Genomic DNA, 13,287 nt, shown 5'->3' with positions numbered 1-13,287 from the left:
CCTTAACTGATACAGTAATAACATGTATGGTTTGTCTTTTCCCTATCAGAATATGAATATTTGGGGAAGGAGAGCAGAAGATGAAGCAAGACAGAAACATCTTCATGACATTGTGGTGTTCTTCAATCAACTTTTCTCTTTTTGTAACTCACCTTTCAGCACGTTATTGTGTAGGAACTAGTCAAGCAAACCAGCTGATATCGGATTCAAAACCATATTAGTTTTATACCTTGACAACCAAGTTAATTCTTAGTAAAGAATTCTAAGTGCTAGTCCAAGAGCTGTAAATGGCTGGCAACTCTCCTCCTAATTACCAAGAAATCAACTCAAAATAAAGCAGGCATTTTATCATTTATTTCAAAATGAAAAACATAATGGTGCATATGCATGAAAAGTTAAACTTATCCAGGGTTAACAGAGTCTAGTTGAGTCATTCTTGGTAGAACTGCATGAACATGTTTAATTTCTACAGTTAACATGTACACACGTTGACAGCATCTTGAATATACTTTATATGTAAATTGTGTACTTTCCAGCACAACTTGCTGTTGTTAGTTTAGTAGACATAACTGGCAGAAAAGAGGGACTGTGCAGATGCTTGGTCAGCCTGACCTGAGGGTTTGTATTCACCTTTTGATGCAAGACTATTAATCTGAAGGGGGAAAAAAAACAAAACACAAATCAATATATGCAGCTTCAGCTGATATAGTAGGCCTATAAACTGACAACACAATATAATTTAGAAAGTTTAGAAAAGTTGTACTATAGTTGTGACTTTATTGCCCACATGCAGTATTTTAAGCTTGAATTATAACGTCATTGATTACCTTGGCACGTGTGACGAAGGCGTCCTGTGCAGCCTTCTTGTTTGCTGCTTGTCCCTTCCATGCAGCGAGAGCTGAAGCCTGCAGGGCACGGCCATAAGAGAAGCTCAGCTTCCAGGGTCTGTGCAGAGGAAGCTGGTTCATGGCGTTCAGATTCAGAGAGGCCTCCTCCTCACTTTGACCACCAGAGAGGAAGCAGATCCCTGAGAATCAGAAGAGACATGTTGAAGAGCATTTAAATGAACGCCATCCTCTAAAGGACCAGTGGAGGACTGTCTTACCCGGGACAGCAGCTGGCACGGTTCGTCTGAATGCAGTAACTGTTGCCATAGCAACCTCCTGAGGGGTGTACTTCTTGGTACAGGAGTTTCCAGCTGTGACCATGTTTGGTTTGAGCAGAGTTCCCTCCAGATACACATGGTGATCAGAGAGAGCCTTGTACACTGCCGCCAGGACCTTTGGATGCAAGTTGTTGAAAATGATTTTTGATGGATAGTTTGGCTTTGCTCTGCTTTTATTGGTTATTCTGGGAGGAAGCTTACCTTCTCAGTGGCATACTGGCATTGTTGCAGATCATGATCGCCGTCTAGGAGGATATCAGGCTCTACAATAGGCACCAGGCCATTCTACAGGAGCGAGGAAGAGTTCATGAGGGAAATGTATCTTGTGGACAGTTTGTGAAGAATTAACTAATTACTGGCATGCTATCAATTGTTTAGAGTCATATAAAAGATCCCATAAACCAAGCACATTCTGTTTAACGTACCTGTTGGCAAATGCTGGCATATCTGGCAAGAACGTTCGCATTTTCAGCAATAGCAAGAGCAGAGGGGCAGCTGTCAGAGATCTTAAGCACACAACGCCACTTGGCAAAGTCACAACCATCCTTTTTGTATTGGGCACAGCGTTCAGACAGACCATCCAATCCTGAGTGAAATGGATCAAGCAAAAATAGCTTCCTTTGAAATGGATACAAGTCAGGGTGGATTAATGTCATGTTAAGATGCATTTATAGGAACAGTTCACCCCAAAATTCAAATTATGTCATTAATTACACACCCTCATGTCATACAAACCTGTAAAACCTCCGTTCAACTTCAGAACACAAATTAAGATATTTTAGATCAAATCTAAGAGCTATCTGACTCTCCATAAACTGCAAAGTAATTGAAATGGTCCCAGACCCAGAAATGTAGTAAGAACATCATTAAAACAGACCATGTGACATCAGTAACTCAACTTAAATTTTGCAAAGCTACAAGACTACTTTTTCTGTGCAAAGAAAAAAAATTAACCATGAGTTACCATCTATTGCCATTTTGGAAAGTACTATGACGCATGTGCATGCTTTCACCTGATCGTAAACAACGTTGTTTATGTTAAGGAAAAAGCACACACATAAGTCATTGTACTCTTCCAAAAGGCAGAAGACTACCTCAAGGGAGAATTGTTGAATAAAGTCATTCTTTTTGTTTTCTTTGTGCACAAAAAGTATTCACATAGCTTTGCAAAATTGAATTTGAGACCATGTGACATCAGTGGCTATTTTACAAATGTCCTTGCTACGTTTTTGGGCCTGGGAACATTTCAGTTGCGTTGCTATCCATAGAGGGTCAGAGAGCTCTTAGATTTCATAAAAAATATCTTAATTTGTATTCCAAAGATTAACAAAGTTCTTAAGTGTTTGGAACAATATGAGGGTGAGTAATTAATAACAAAATTGTAATTTATGGATGAACCTAACCCTATAAGTAAAAATGTACCCTGTGTGGTTGTCTCTCCATCTGTACCACCCAGTCCTGCAGTGCCTTTGTCCACCTTCAGACACAAAGCACAGCTTTTATTTATAACATTACATGGCAAACTCCTGAAAAGCCCTTGTGTTTGTATGCAGAAAGAAAGAAGGCTTCCACAGTATTCAAGCAGTGCTTTGGTTAACTATAGGGCAATATCAATCAAATAATTGCATAAACACATTTACATTAAGTTACAGAAAAAAAATCTTCCAAAGTGTGCCTTAACCTCACATTGATACCAACTACGATGCCCTTGTCCTTGATGACTTTTGGAAACAGAACTCCCTGGGCTGATTTCTGGTACAGTGTTTCATGGAAAAAGATGACACCACCAATATATTCAGACACTGAATTGTCTACAGAGAAGAGTATGTCACGATAGCTGCGACGATTCTCTTCAGTGTTCTCCACATTTATCTTCTGAAAATGCTTTGCCATGCTCCCTAAAATATGAAATGCACATTTAAGAACATCTGGAATGCAAGCTTACCATTAGGTCTTCAAAAGTACAATTCAGTTTTACTACAACCATAAAGGTGATAGAGAATATAAAGTAAAACAAGGCTGTTAAAAAACAGTTATAGTATTTATTTCATATCATCTTAAATATTTTTATAGCTTACTGTTGATCAATTAATATAGCATGTACTCTGTACAAAATTATAAACGCACTTTTGTTTTTGCCCCCATTTTTCATGAGCTGAACTCAAAGATCTAAGACTTTTTCAATGTACACAAAAGGCCTATTTCTCTCAAATATTGTTCACAAATCTGTCTAAATCTTTGTTAGTAAGCACTTCTCCTTTGCCGAGATAATCCATCTACCTCACAGGTGTGGCATATCAAGATGCTGATAAGACAGCAAGATTATTGCACAGGAGTACATTTGGCTGGCCACAATAAAAAGCCAATCTAAAATGTGCAGTTTTATCACACAGCACAAAACCAAAGATGTTGCATGTTTTGAGGGAGCGTGAAATTGACATGCTGACTGCAGGAATGTCCACCAGAGCTATTGCCAGTGAATTGGAAGTTAATTTCTCTATCATAAGTTGTCTCCAAAGGGGTTTCAGAGAATTTGGCAGTACATCCAACCGGCCTCACAACTGCAGACCACGTTTAACCACACCAGCTCAGGACCGCCACATCCAACATCTTCACCACCAAGATCATCCACCCAGACAGCTGCTGGAATAATCAGTTTGCATAACCAAAGAATTTCTGCACAAACTGTCAGAAAAAATCTCAGGGAAGCTCATCTGCATGCTCATCATCTTCATCAGGGTCTCGACCTGATTGCAGTTCGTCTTTGTAACCGACTTGAGTGTGCAAATGCTCAAATTCCATGGCGTCTGGCACTTTGGAGAGGTGTTCTCTTCATGGATGAATCCCAGTTTTCACTTTACAGGGCGGATGGCAGACAGCGTGTATGGCGTCTTCTGGGTGAGTGATTTGCTGATGTCAATGTTGTGAATTGAGTGGCCCATGGTGCCGGTGGGGTTATGGTATGGACAGGCATATGTTATGGACAATGAACACAGGTGCATTTTACTGATGACATTTTGAATGTACAGAAATACTGTGATGAGATCCTGAGGCCCATGGTTGTGCCAGTCATCAACGACCATCACCTCATGTTGCAGCATAATAATGCATGGCCTCATATTGCAAGGATCTGTACCCAATTCCTGGAAGCTGAAAACATCCAAGTTCTTGCACGGCCAGCATACTCACTGGACATGTCACAGATTGAATATGTTTGGGATGCTCCGGATTAGCATATACATCAGTGTGTTCCAGTTCCTGCCAATATCCAGCAACGTCGCACAACCATTGAAGAGGAGTGGACCAACATTCCACAGGCCACAATCAACAACCAACTCTATGCGAAGGAGATGTGTTGCACTACATGAGGAAAATGGTGGTCACACCAGCTACTGACTGGTTTGCAGATCCCCCCAGACCCCCCAATACAGTAAAACTGCACATTTTACAGTGGCCTTTTATTGTGGCCAGCCTAAGGCACACCTGTGCAATAATCTTGCTGTCTAATCAGCTTCTTGATATGCCACACCTATGAGATGGATGGATTATCTCGGCAAAGGAGAGGTGCTTTGTGAACAATATTTGAGAGAAATAGGCCTTTTGTGTACATAGAAAATGTCTAAGATCTTTGAGTTCAGCTCATGAAAAAATGGAGGCAAAGACAAAAGTGTTGCGTTTATAATTTTGTTCAGTGTACTTGTTACTCTGTTCTATACAAAACACCACTAATTTTTACCTGTAGACTCATCTGCAGCCAAAATGCCTTTTCCAGTAGCCACAATGCGCTGGGCAATTGTGGCAAGCTCCTTCTTCTGCTCAGTAGAGAGAGCTGGAAACTGATGTGTCATTCTTGGAAAAGAGCAGAAAAAAATTTATTTGCAAAGTATACCCAAATTTGTAATTAACAGAACTTTTATTATTTGGATCACTGTGTTATTCACTGTTATCTGTAAATATTTGTCCTGAATGTTGAACATTAGTCCAGAGAAAGACACTGAACAAACATGTCCAGGGGCACGTTCTTCATGTCACAGTTGGTAGAACTGTCATCTCTGTTGATCACTATGTGGGTGGAGTTATGTGTGTCTCTCGTCTGCACTGATTGTTTCATGTGGGCATCTCCATTAATTGTTCATCAGATACAGCTGCCACTAATTACCTGCTCCCTATTTATTGCCCTGTCTTTAATCTTGTGTTAGATCGTTGTTTCTAAGCTACCTGTTTACATGCTTGGTTTCTCATCCCTGCTTCGGCCTGTTCTTCACTACCCTGGATCACTGCCCTTCTGGAACCCCATCCACTCACTTCTCCACTGGAACACTCATCTCAGTTCCTGCGTCACGCTCTCCTGCTGTCCCATTCCACCTCAACTTCCTGGCCACCTGTGACTTCATCTCTCTTCATCCTGTCGTTCCTGCTGGTTATCCTGTGATCATTTGTTTATTCTACTCATTAAAATTATGTACACTTGCATTTGCTTCCTCGCCATTTCTTTCATTACAAAACGATCTGACCAACCATGGAAGCAGCGAGTTCAACTTCTCTGACTGAGTTCATTCACCACAGGTTTTCCCGAATGGATCAACAGCAGGAGAGCATCTTCAACACCGCACATGCAGTTCAAGTGCTGGTGGCGCAGGTGTCCGAGCTCACCCAGCATATCCAACAGCTAACCATTCCCGTAGTGCCGCCCGCACCGTCTGTTCCCCGAGCTGCTCCTCAGTCAAGCCATCTTGGCCGGAGCCCCGCCTACCCGTTCCTGAGAGTTATGCCGTTGAGCCGAACTTCAGTAGAGCATTCCTTACCAGATGTTCCATGCATTTCTCATTGCAGCTTCGCACCTTTGAGATGGAGGAGTCTAAGGTGGCCTTCGTACTCCCATTGCTCATGTGAGTGCATTGCATTCTGTGCCTTGTTCCATACTTTTGCGGCGAAAACGAAGAGGGTGTTCGATCGTGTGGTAGCCGGCAAGGAGGCTGCCAGAAGGCTCATGGATCTTAAACAGGGAGACTTTTCCGTTACTGACAACTCCATTGAATTTCGCACGTTGGTGGCCGAATGTAAATGGAACGAGGAGGTGCAGTGGGATATGTTCCTGTATTGGCTGGCCGACCGTGTTCAAGGGGAGATTTACATGCTGGAATTACCACAGAGTCTCAATGGGTTGATTGGCCCTGGCTCTTCAGGTGGATGCCCGCATTGAGCGACTGGGGCAGCACACCCGTTATACACATTTCCTCAGCAATACTGGAGCTGGCAGCCAAGGCTCAGAGAACACGGTCGAGCACATGCAGGTGGGAAGAGCTTGGCTGTCCCGGGAGGAGAGAGAGAAGTAGAGGTCCCATGGACTCTGTTTATAATGCGGTGGCTCTGGACATTTTCTACTCTCTTGCCCTGTAAAAGGAGGAAGCCCGGTAATAAACCTGGGGCTACTATCGGGTGGGATCTCTGCCAGGAAGTCTTCATCATCCACTCTCCTTCCGGTAAGACTGAGATGGGCCAACAACAACACCTACTCTGGTCAGTCCCTCCAGGAATCCAGAGCAGAGGGTAACTTCATTGACACCCATCTATCACAACAGTTGAAACTCTCCATCACGTCTCTCTCTCTCTCTCACCAGATCTCCATCAAGGCACACAATAACTTCCCAACATCACCTTCACTACTGGACCCATAACCCTGATCACCTCCGGCAATCACAACAAGACTATTCCTTTCCTTCTCCTGGACTCCCCTGTGGCACCCATTGTCCTTGGTCACCCATGGCTGGCTAAACACAATCCACGAGTGGACTGGGGTTCCAACTCCATCACTATGTGGAGCGAGCGTTGTCATGAGTCCTGTTTGGTGTCTGCTTGTTCTTCCGTGTCTGGTTCTGTGTTTCAGGAGAAGGCAGCGGTTCTGTCAAATGTGCCCGAAGAGTATCTGTACCTGAAGGAGGTGTTTAGTAAGTCTTGTGCTGCTTCTCTTTCTCTGCATCGTCCCTATGACTGTGCTATAGAGTTATTACCAGGTAGGTCCCCGCCTACAAGCAAACTTTACTATCCATTCCTGAGAGGGAGGCCATGGAAAATATTTTTCTGATTCTCTAGGAACGGGGTTCATCCGCCCTTCCTCTTCTCCTGTGGGGGTGGGATTCTTTTTTGTTGGTAAGAAGGATGGTTCTCTGTGACCTTGTATTGATTACCAAGAGCTGAACAACATCACGGTAAAGAATACTTATCCTTTTCTGTTGATGTCTTCAGCCTTCGAGAGGTTGCAGGGAGCATCTATCTTCCCAAAACTGGATTGGTCCGCATCAGGAAGGGGAATGAATGGAAAATCGCTTTCAACACCCCCAGATGGCACTTTGAATATTTGGTTTTGCCGTTTGGACTTTACAACTCTCCAGCGTTTTCCAAGCTCTCTTGAATGACGTGCTGAGAGACATGGTAGACCAATTCATATATGTTTACCTGGATGACACAATGATTTTTTTCTTCGTCTCTCCAGGAACACGTTCAGCATGTCAGGCGAGTATACTTCAGAGGTTGCTAGAGAATGGGCTTTTTTGTCAAGGGGGAGAAATTCATTTTTCATGCACAGTCGGTTTCTTTCCTAGGTTACATCATCTCTTCTGAGGGAGTACGTATGGATCCTGACAAGGTTAAGGCTGTGATAGATTGGCCAAGTCCAGATTCCCGTAAGGCCCTACAGCAGTTTCTGGTGTTCACCAATTTATTTGCAACTTCAGCCAACTAGTTGCTCCTCTGACCGCCTTGACCTCCCCCAGAATGATGTTCAGGTGGTCCGTTACAGCCGAAGCTCTATTCACCAAGCTAAAAAGTCGTTTCGGATCCCACGTTAGTCGCCCTTGATCCCACACGTCAGTTCGTGGTGAAGGTCGATGCGTCAGAGGTGGGGGTAGGTGCAGTGCTTTCCCAACGCGCTACCTCAGATGACAAGATGCACCCTTGCACATTTTTTTCCCATCGTTTATCACGCGCCGAACATAACTATGACATTGGTAACAGAGAATTGTTGGCCGTCAAGTTAGCGTTGGAGGATTGGTGTCATTGGTTAGAAGGGTCAGGGGTACCTTTTATCATCTGGACCGACCACAAGAATCTTGAGTATATTAGATCTGACAAAAGACTGAACTCCAGGCAGGCTCGGTGAACACTTTTTTTTTTTTGACGTTTTGACCTTTCTCTATTGTACCGCCTGGGTTCCAAGAACATCAAACCCGTGCCCAGTGTTATGGAATTAATTTTTATCTCACATTTTTTATCCATCTGAACGCCCGGTGACCCCCAAATGTATTTTACCCAAGAAAGTAGTTATCTCCACATTCATATGGGAGGTCAAGTCAAAGGTCAAGAAGGCCTTAGAAGGGGTAATGCCCAGGTGTCCACCAGATTGGTTTTTCGTTCCGGAGGGGTTATGGTCCGACATTATTCAATGGGGTCATTGCTCCAATGTCGCTTGTCATCCAGGAGTAATCCGCACTATGTGCTTAGTAAAGCAACGATTTTGGTGGCAACTTATGGCTCGCGACATACACTATTTTGTTTTGGCCTGCTCAGTTTGTGCCAGTGGTAAGTTGTCTAACCGACCTCCCAGAAGGGTTACTCCAACCGCTGTCTGTCCCTTCGAGACCCTGGTCTCACATCGCACTAGATTTTGTTACCACCTGCCCGCCCTCTAATGGCATGACGGTTGTTTTGACTGTAGTGGACCGGTTCTCGAAGGTGGCACAAATTATCTTCAGCCAAGGAGACAGCGGTTATTGTAATTGACCACGTCTTTCGGTTACATGGCCTCCCAATGGACGTGGTCTCTGACAGGGGTTCCCAATTTGTGTCTAAATTTTGGCAAGAATTTTGTAAATTATTGGGAGCTATGGTTAGCCTGTCTTCGGGCTATCATCCCAAGAGCAACATTGCAACATTCAGTCTGAGCGTGCCAACCAAGATTTGGAGAGAATGTTGCGATGTTTGGTCTCCAAAAATCCTTCATCCTGGAGCCAACAACTCTCTATGGTTGAGTACACACATAACTCATTACCAGTGTCATCCATGACCTCTCCCCGTTTGAGTGCAGTATAGGTTACCAGCCACCAGTTTTTCCTAGTCTGGAGTCTGAAGTCACGGTCCCCTCCGCTCACGCCTTTGAAAAGTGTGGCTTTCTACCAACAACATTCCGTTCCCTTTCCAACAAGTTAGCACAGGAGGGTACTGTCATGGTTGGTAGAACCGTCGTCTCTGTTGATCACTATGTGGGTGGAGTTATGTGTGTCTCTCGTCTGCACTGATTGTTTCATGTGGTCATCTCCGTTGATTGTTCATCAGCTTCAGCTGCCACTCAGTACCTGCTCCCTATTTATTGCCCTGTCTTTTATCTTGTGTTTGTCAGATCGTTGTTTGTAAGCTGTCTGTTCACATGCTTGGTTTCTCATCCCTGCTTCTGCCTGTTCTTCACTACGCTGGATCACTGCCCTTCTGGAACCCCATCCACTCACTTCTCCACTGGAACGCTCATCTCAGTTCCTGCGTCACGCTCTCCTGCTGTCCCATCCCTCCTCAACATCCTGGCCACCTGTGACTTCATCTCTCTCCATCCTGTTGTTCCTGCTGGTTATCCTCTGAACATTTTTTTATTCTACTCATTAAAATAACATATACTTGCATTTGCTTCCTCGCCCATTCCTTTCAGTACACTTCGTACATTTCTAACTCAGTTAGCTGGATTTGATTGTTGATGATTTGGCATGATCTTGGATTGTTTGGTTGGGGCTGTTTCATAAAATTTGCTGAGAAAAGCGGGGATCCAAAACCTGAATTGAAATAACCTAACAAATCAATTGGGACTAAAGCGGTTTAATAAATGACAATTTAATTTCAATGAGTCCGGATAATTTGAGGTGCAGGTTTATTCTTAAGCAGCCCTTAATGTCGATCATGGATTAAATCGATCCACCATGGTGAACATTAAATATTTGTGATGTTTAATGCATTTGAATGTGCTTACGTGGAAAAACTCCTTGGATGTTACAGCCAACTTCTTCCCTGTCAAACTGTCTGTGTTTATATGGTGGGTGTGACCAGTTCTTCCCGTTTTAGACAGATTTCGTGAAGTTTCGTTTTCGTGTACTTTAGAGCTCAAATGTTTTATAGAAACAAACACGTTAATTTACTGAACACTAACTGACACGCACACATACTTGAGATACACGGTCCTTTATCAATAACAAACCATCAACAATTCCATCAAAAATTTGCAAACGCATGTTTCAAAAAATCTACATGTAGTACAAGACTAAATAAAATAGCAGTGTTAAACATTTACAAACAAATGTAAGTTGCTAATACAGCCCTACTATCTCAAATAAATGTGTGTTCCTCTTAACAGTTAAAATGTAGTCTGATTTCTATCATTTATTTTAATTCAGTGGTTTTAACTTTTAATTTTAGTGTTTTAAATGCTTTAAAGAGCTATTTTAGATGGTGATGTTTTAATGTTCTTCTAATAACCATAAAAGGTACAGCTGTCATTAAACCAGAGAGAAAGGCTGAATGCTAGAAACTGCTGATCAACTGAATGGGCAAGTAGCAACTGTTAAAATGTTTTCATATATAAACAAAGTTGCATATTCTGTATACTTTTATTTTTGGACTAATAATATAAAGTTAACTAATTGTAGCCAATGTGAGAGAGTCATTGGTAATATCAGTGCATTCCTATTGGCCAGTGTTAGAGGAGCTCAGCTTAGCCTGACAGTTAGCCTGCTCCGGACCAGGTTTGCCAGCATAAGTTGCCACAATGACTGAGCTTGAAAGAAAGAAACCTGGCTTATTTGGAAAACTTGTTTTATTTAACAGCCCCCTTAGTTTCTGTCATAGCAACAGGTCCGTAAACGTAACTAATCAGTCCACTATCACCGCTACTTTATTTATTTTTTTTATGTCAAGTGTATTCTACTGATCCAGGGACTATAATTTAAAACTATAATCATTTAAAAAAATTTTTTTAAAGATAATATAATATAATAATGTTAGTCCATAATAGCCTACTAGACAAAGCAAGTTTTACTCACTGAAAGATTTATTCGTCATAAAATAAGTATTTCATTATTGTATTAGAATCTTACACACATGCTATACAGATAATGTAGAGTCATGCATTAATTTGAGTGGTGACAAATATTATGGGAATGCCTTGATGAAGCGCAGGAGAAAACCTTTTCCGTTTTTTATTGCGAATGTGCAAAAAGTTTCACAGAGTGAAAGTGAAAGTCGTGAGTCGTGACATTTGCCAAGTATGGTAACCTATACTCGGAATTGGTGCTCTGCATTTAACCCATCCAAGTGCGCACACACAGCAGTGAGAAGTGAACACACACCCGGAGCAGTGGGCAGCTACAGCAAAATGCAGTGCCTGTATTCATACCATTAGATAATTTGCAAAATGCACTATCAAACCAACAAACAACCAAGACCGTTATAAATATTTGTAATATTCTTACAGTGATTTATAACTTGCATTAAAGAGCAAAACCTGAATATTTAGCGAAATCATTGCATTGACACATTTGCAGCTTGTGAATTCAGTTCTACCTGTTTACGTTTTAAAACGGGCAAGTTTTTGTTTTACTCTACCCTTCTAAATAAATATTAACAGGCTACTAATGTGGTAGATGCAAAGATAATGATCAAAAAGAAAGAAAAAAGATTTAAAACCCATACTTGCTTGAACGATGTGAAGGCACTGTAAACTAACAGCTGTAGTGGCTCTCCTCGGACGCCGGTGGGTTGTAGTGAATCGGGACCGAGCGTATTTATCCGCGCGCAGAGGCTGGACTAAAGTGATGCGAACGCGCACGCTCTGCCTCCAGGAACACCATTAGCTGCGATATAGGACGGGTGTGGGAGAATATCTGCCCATGTTGGCTTTGGAACAATGGTCCAAAAGTCCCATAATACAGCCTTTCCTGGCTTTAGTCTTACACATATTGAAAATAAGTTATCAGAAGCTTTGGATAGCATTGAATCAAGTGTGAAGAACAGGGCTGGAATTTGAGATAAAAGTAGATTTTCAGGTTCCGCATTATCATACACAATGTTCAGCAGGGGCGTAGATTACGCGGGGATTGCAAATGTGGCACCCAAGTGGTGGGTTTCGTTGTTCAAGACTCAATTACAACACAGACTATGCCACCCTGGGAATTTCACCCAGGGAATAATGGTCCAGTAAGGACGCAGGTTCCTTCCCTACAAATTAACATCAAATTGTCACAAATAAAGTCAATAAAACAAAAAAAGGAAAGATCCAATATCAATACACACACACACACACACAAAAAAAACAAAGTTAATCAAAGAAATACAAATAAACAAAACCACCAATTCAATCACCTACCCATAAACATTACACACACACACACCACTCCATAGGATCACACAAACTCACAACCATTCATACTTATTTCTCACACACACTTCCAACAATAAACGAACGCACACACAACTTACATCAGTTTATGTATTCATTCACACAATTCACTCCATACAAAACACAATCTCCCCAGTTGAAACAGTGTGAAGGTGACCAAACGGCCACGCGGACTTAAACTCGGGTCTCACAATCTCCAGACGTCAAGTTCATTGGATGCTGATCAAACAGGCGCGGATGAGGCAAGGCGGAACGTCACGGCAACGCGCAACAGTGCGAAGGTACTCGAAACCCGAAGATAAAAAACCAAACAGGAAGGGGAAGCCCAGTCGCGGTCCCACTCAGTTCGCTGTAATCATGCGGACATATTACCAGCTCTTGACTCCTTCAACTAAAACAGAGGGGAACACCATGTAGCCAACAAGTCTTATCGCGAATATTCCTCCATTAAATCAATAGTTTACCCACCTGAATACTAGTAAATCAGCCCTTCCAACGTCATACCACAAATGGATAAACACAGCCCAGGATGCATACCAAATTGTGTGTGGCTCAAAAGATCCCCATGCGGGAACAACTCGGAAAGTCGGCGTCCAAGTCTGCAGCAGTCAACACGCTTCCCAGCAACTCAGAAAACCCTCCTTATTCACTCACTAGCGCACCTCGATCTAATTAGGTGATTACCATGCAG

The 13,287-nt window shown here is 42.5% G+C and overlaps 1 protein-coding gene across 2 annotated transcripts; it reads right to left on the bottom strand.

The window, feature by feature from the left end:
* Window positions 1-332: 332 nt before the first annotated feature.
* LOC113113586 (fructose-bisphosphate aldolase B-like) lies at window positions 333-12,026 on the bottom strand. Of its 2 annotated transcripts, none has more exons than XM_026279865.1 (9): window positions 11,891-12,026; window positions 4,902-5,014; window positions 2,852-3,063; window positions 2,588-2,642; window positions 1,591-1,751; window positions 1,367-1,450; window positions 1,106-1,280; window positions 828-1,027; window positions 333-652 (listed from the first exon to the last, which is right to left on the bottom strand). In XM_026279865.1, exons 2-9 carry the CDS (start codon window positions 5,011-5,013, stop codon window positions 557-559), a joined length of 1,095 nt encoding a protein of 364 aa, XP_026135650.1. In that variant the 5' UTR covers window position 5,014; window positions 11,891-12,026; the 3' UTR covers window positions 333-556. The 2 variants fall into 2 exon arrangements, with proteins under 2 accessions (XP_026135650.1, XP_026135649.1); XM_026279864.1 differs by lacking the exon at window positions 11,891-12,026 and adding an exon at window positions 9,667-9,749.
* Between the last annotated feature and the right edge of the window lie 1,261 nt (window positions 12,027-13,287).

This window comes from Carassius auratus, chromosome 14 (assembly GCF_003368295.1).
Source record: "Carassius auratus strain Wakin chromosome 14, ASM336829v1, whole genome shotgun sequence".
In the NCBI taxonomy this organism is placed as follows: domain Eukaryota; kingdom Metazoa; phylum Chordata; class Actinopteri; order Cypriniformes; family Cyprinidae; genus Carassius; species Carassius auratus.
Note: the sequence above shows the minus strand (reverse complement) of the source record. Positions and strands in the feature narration are given on the sequence as shown.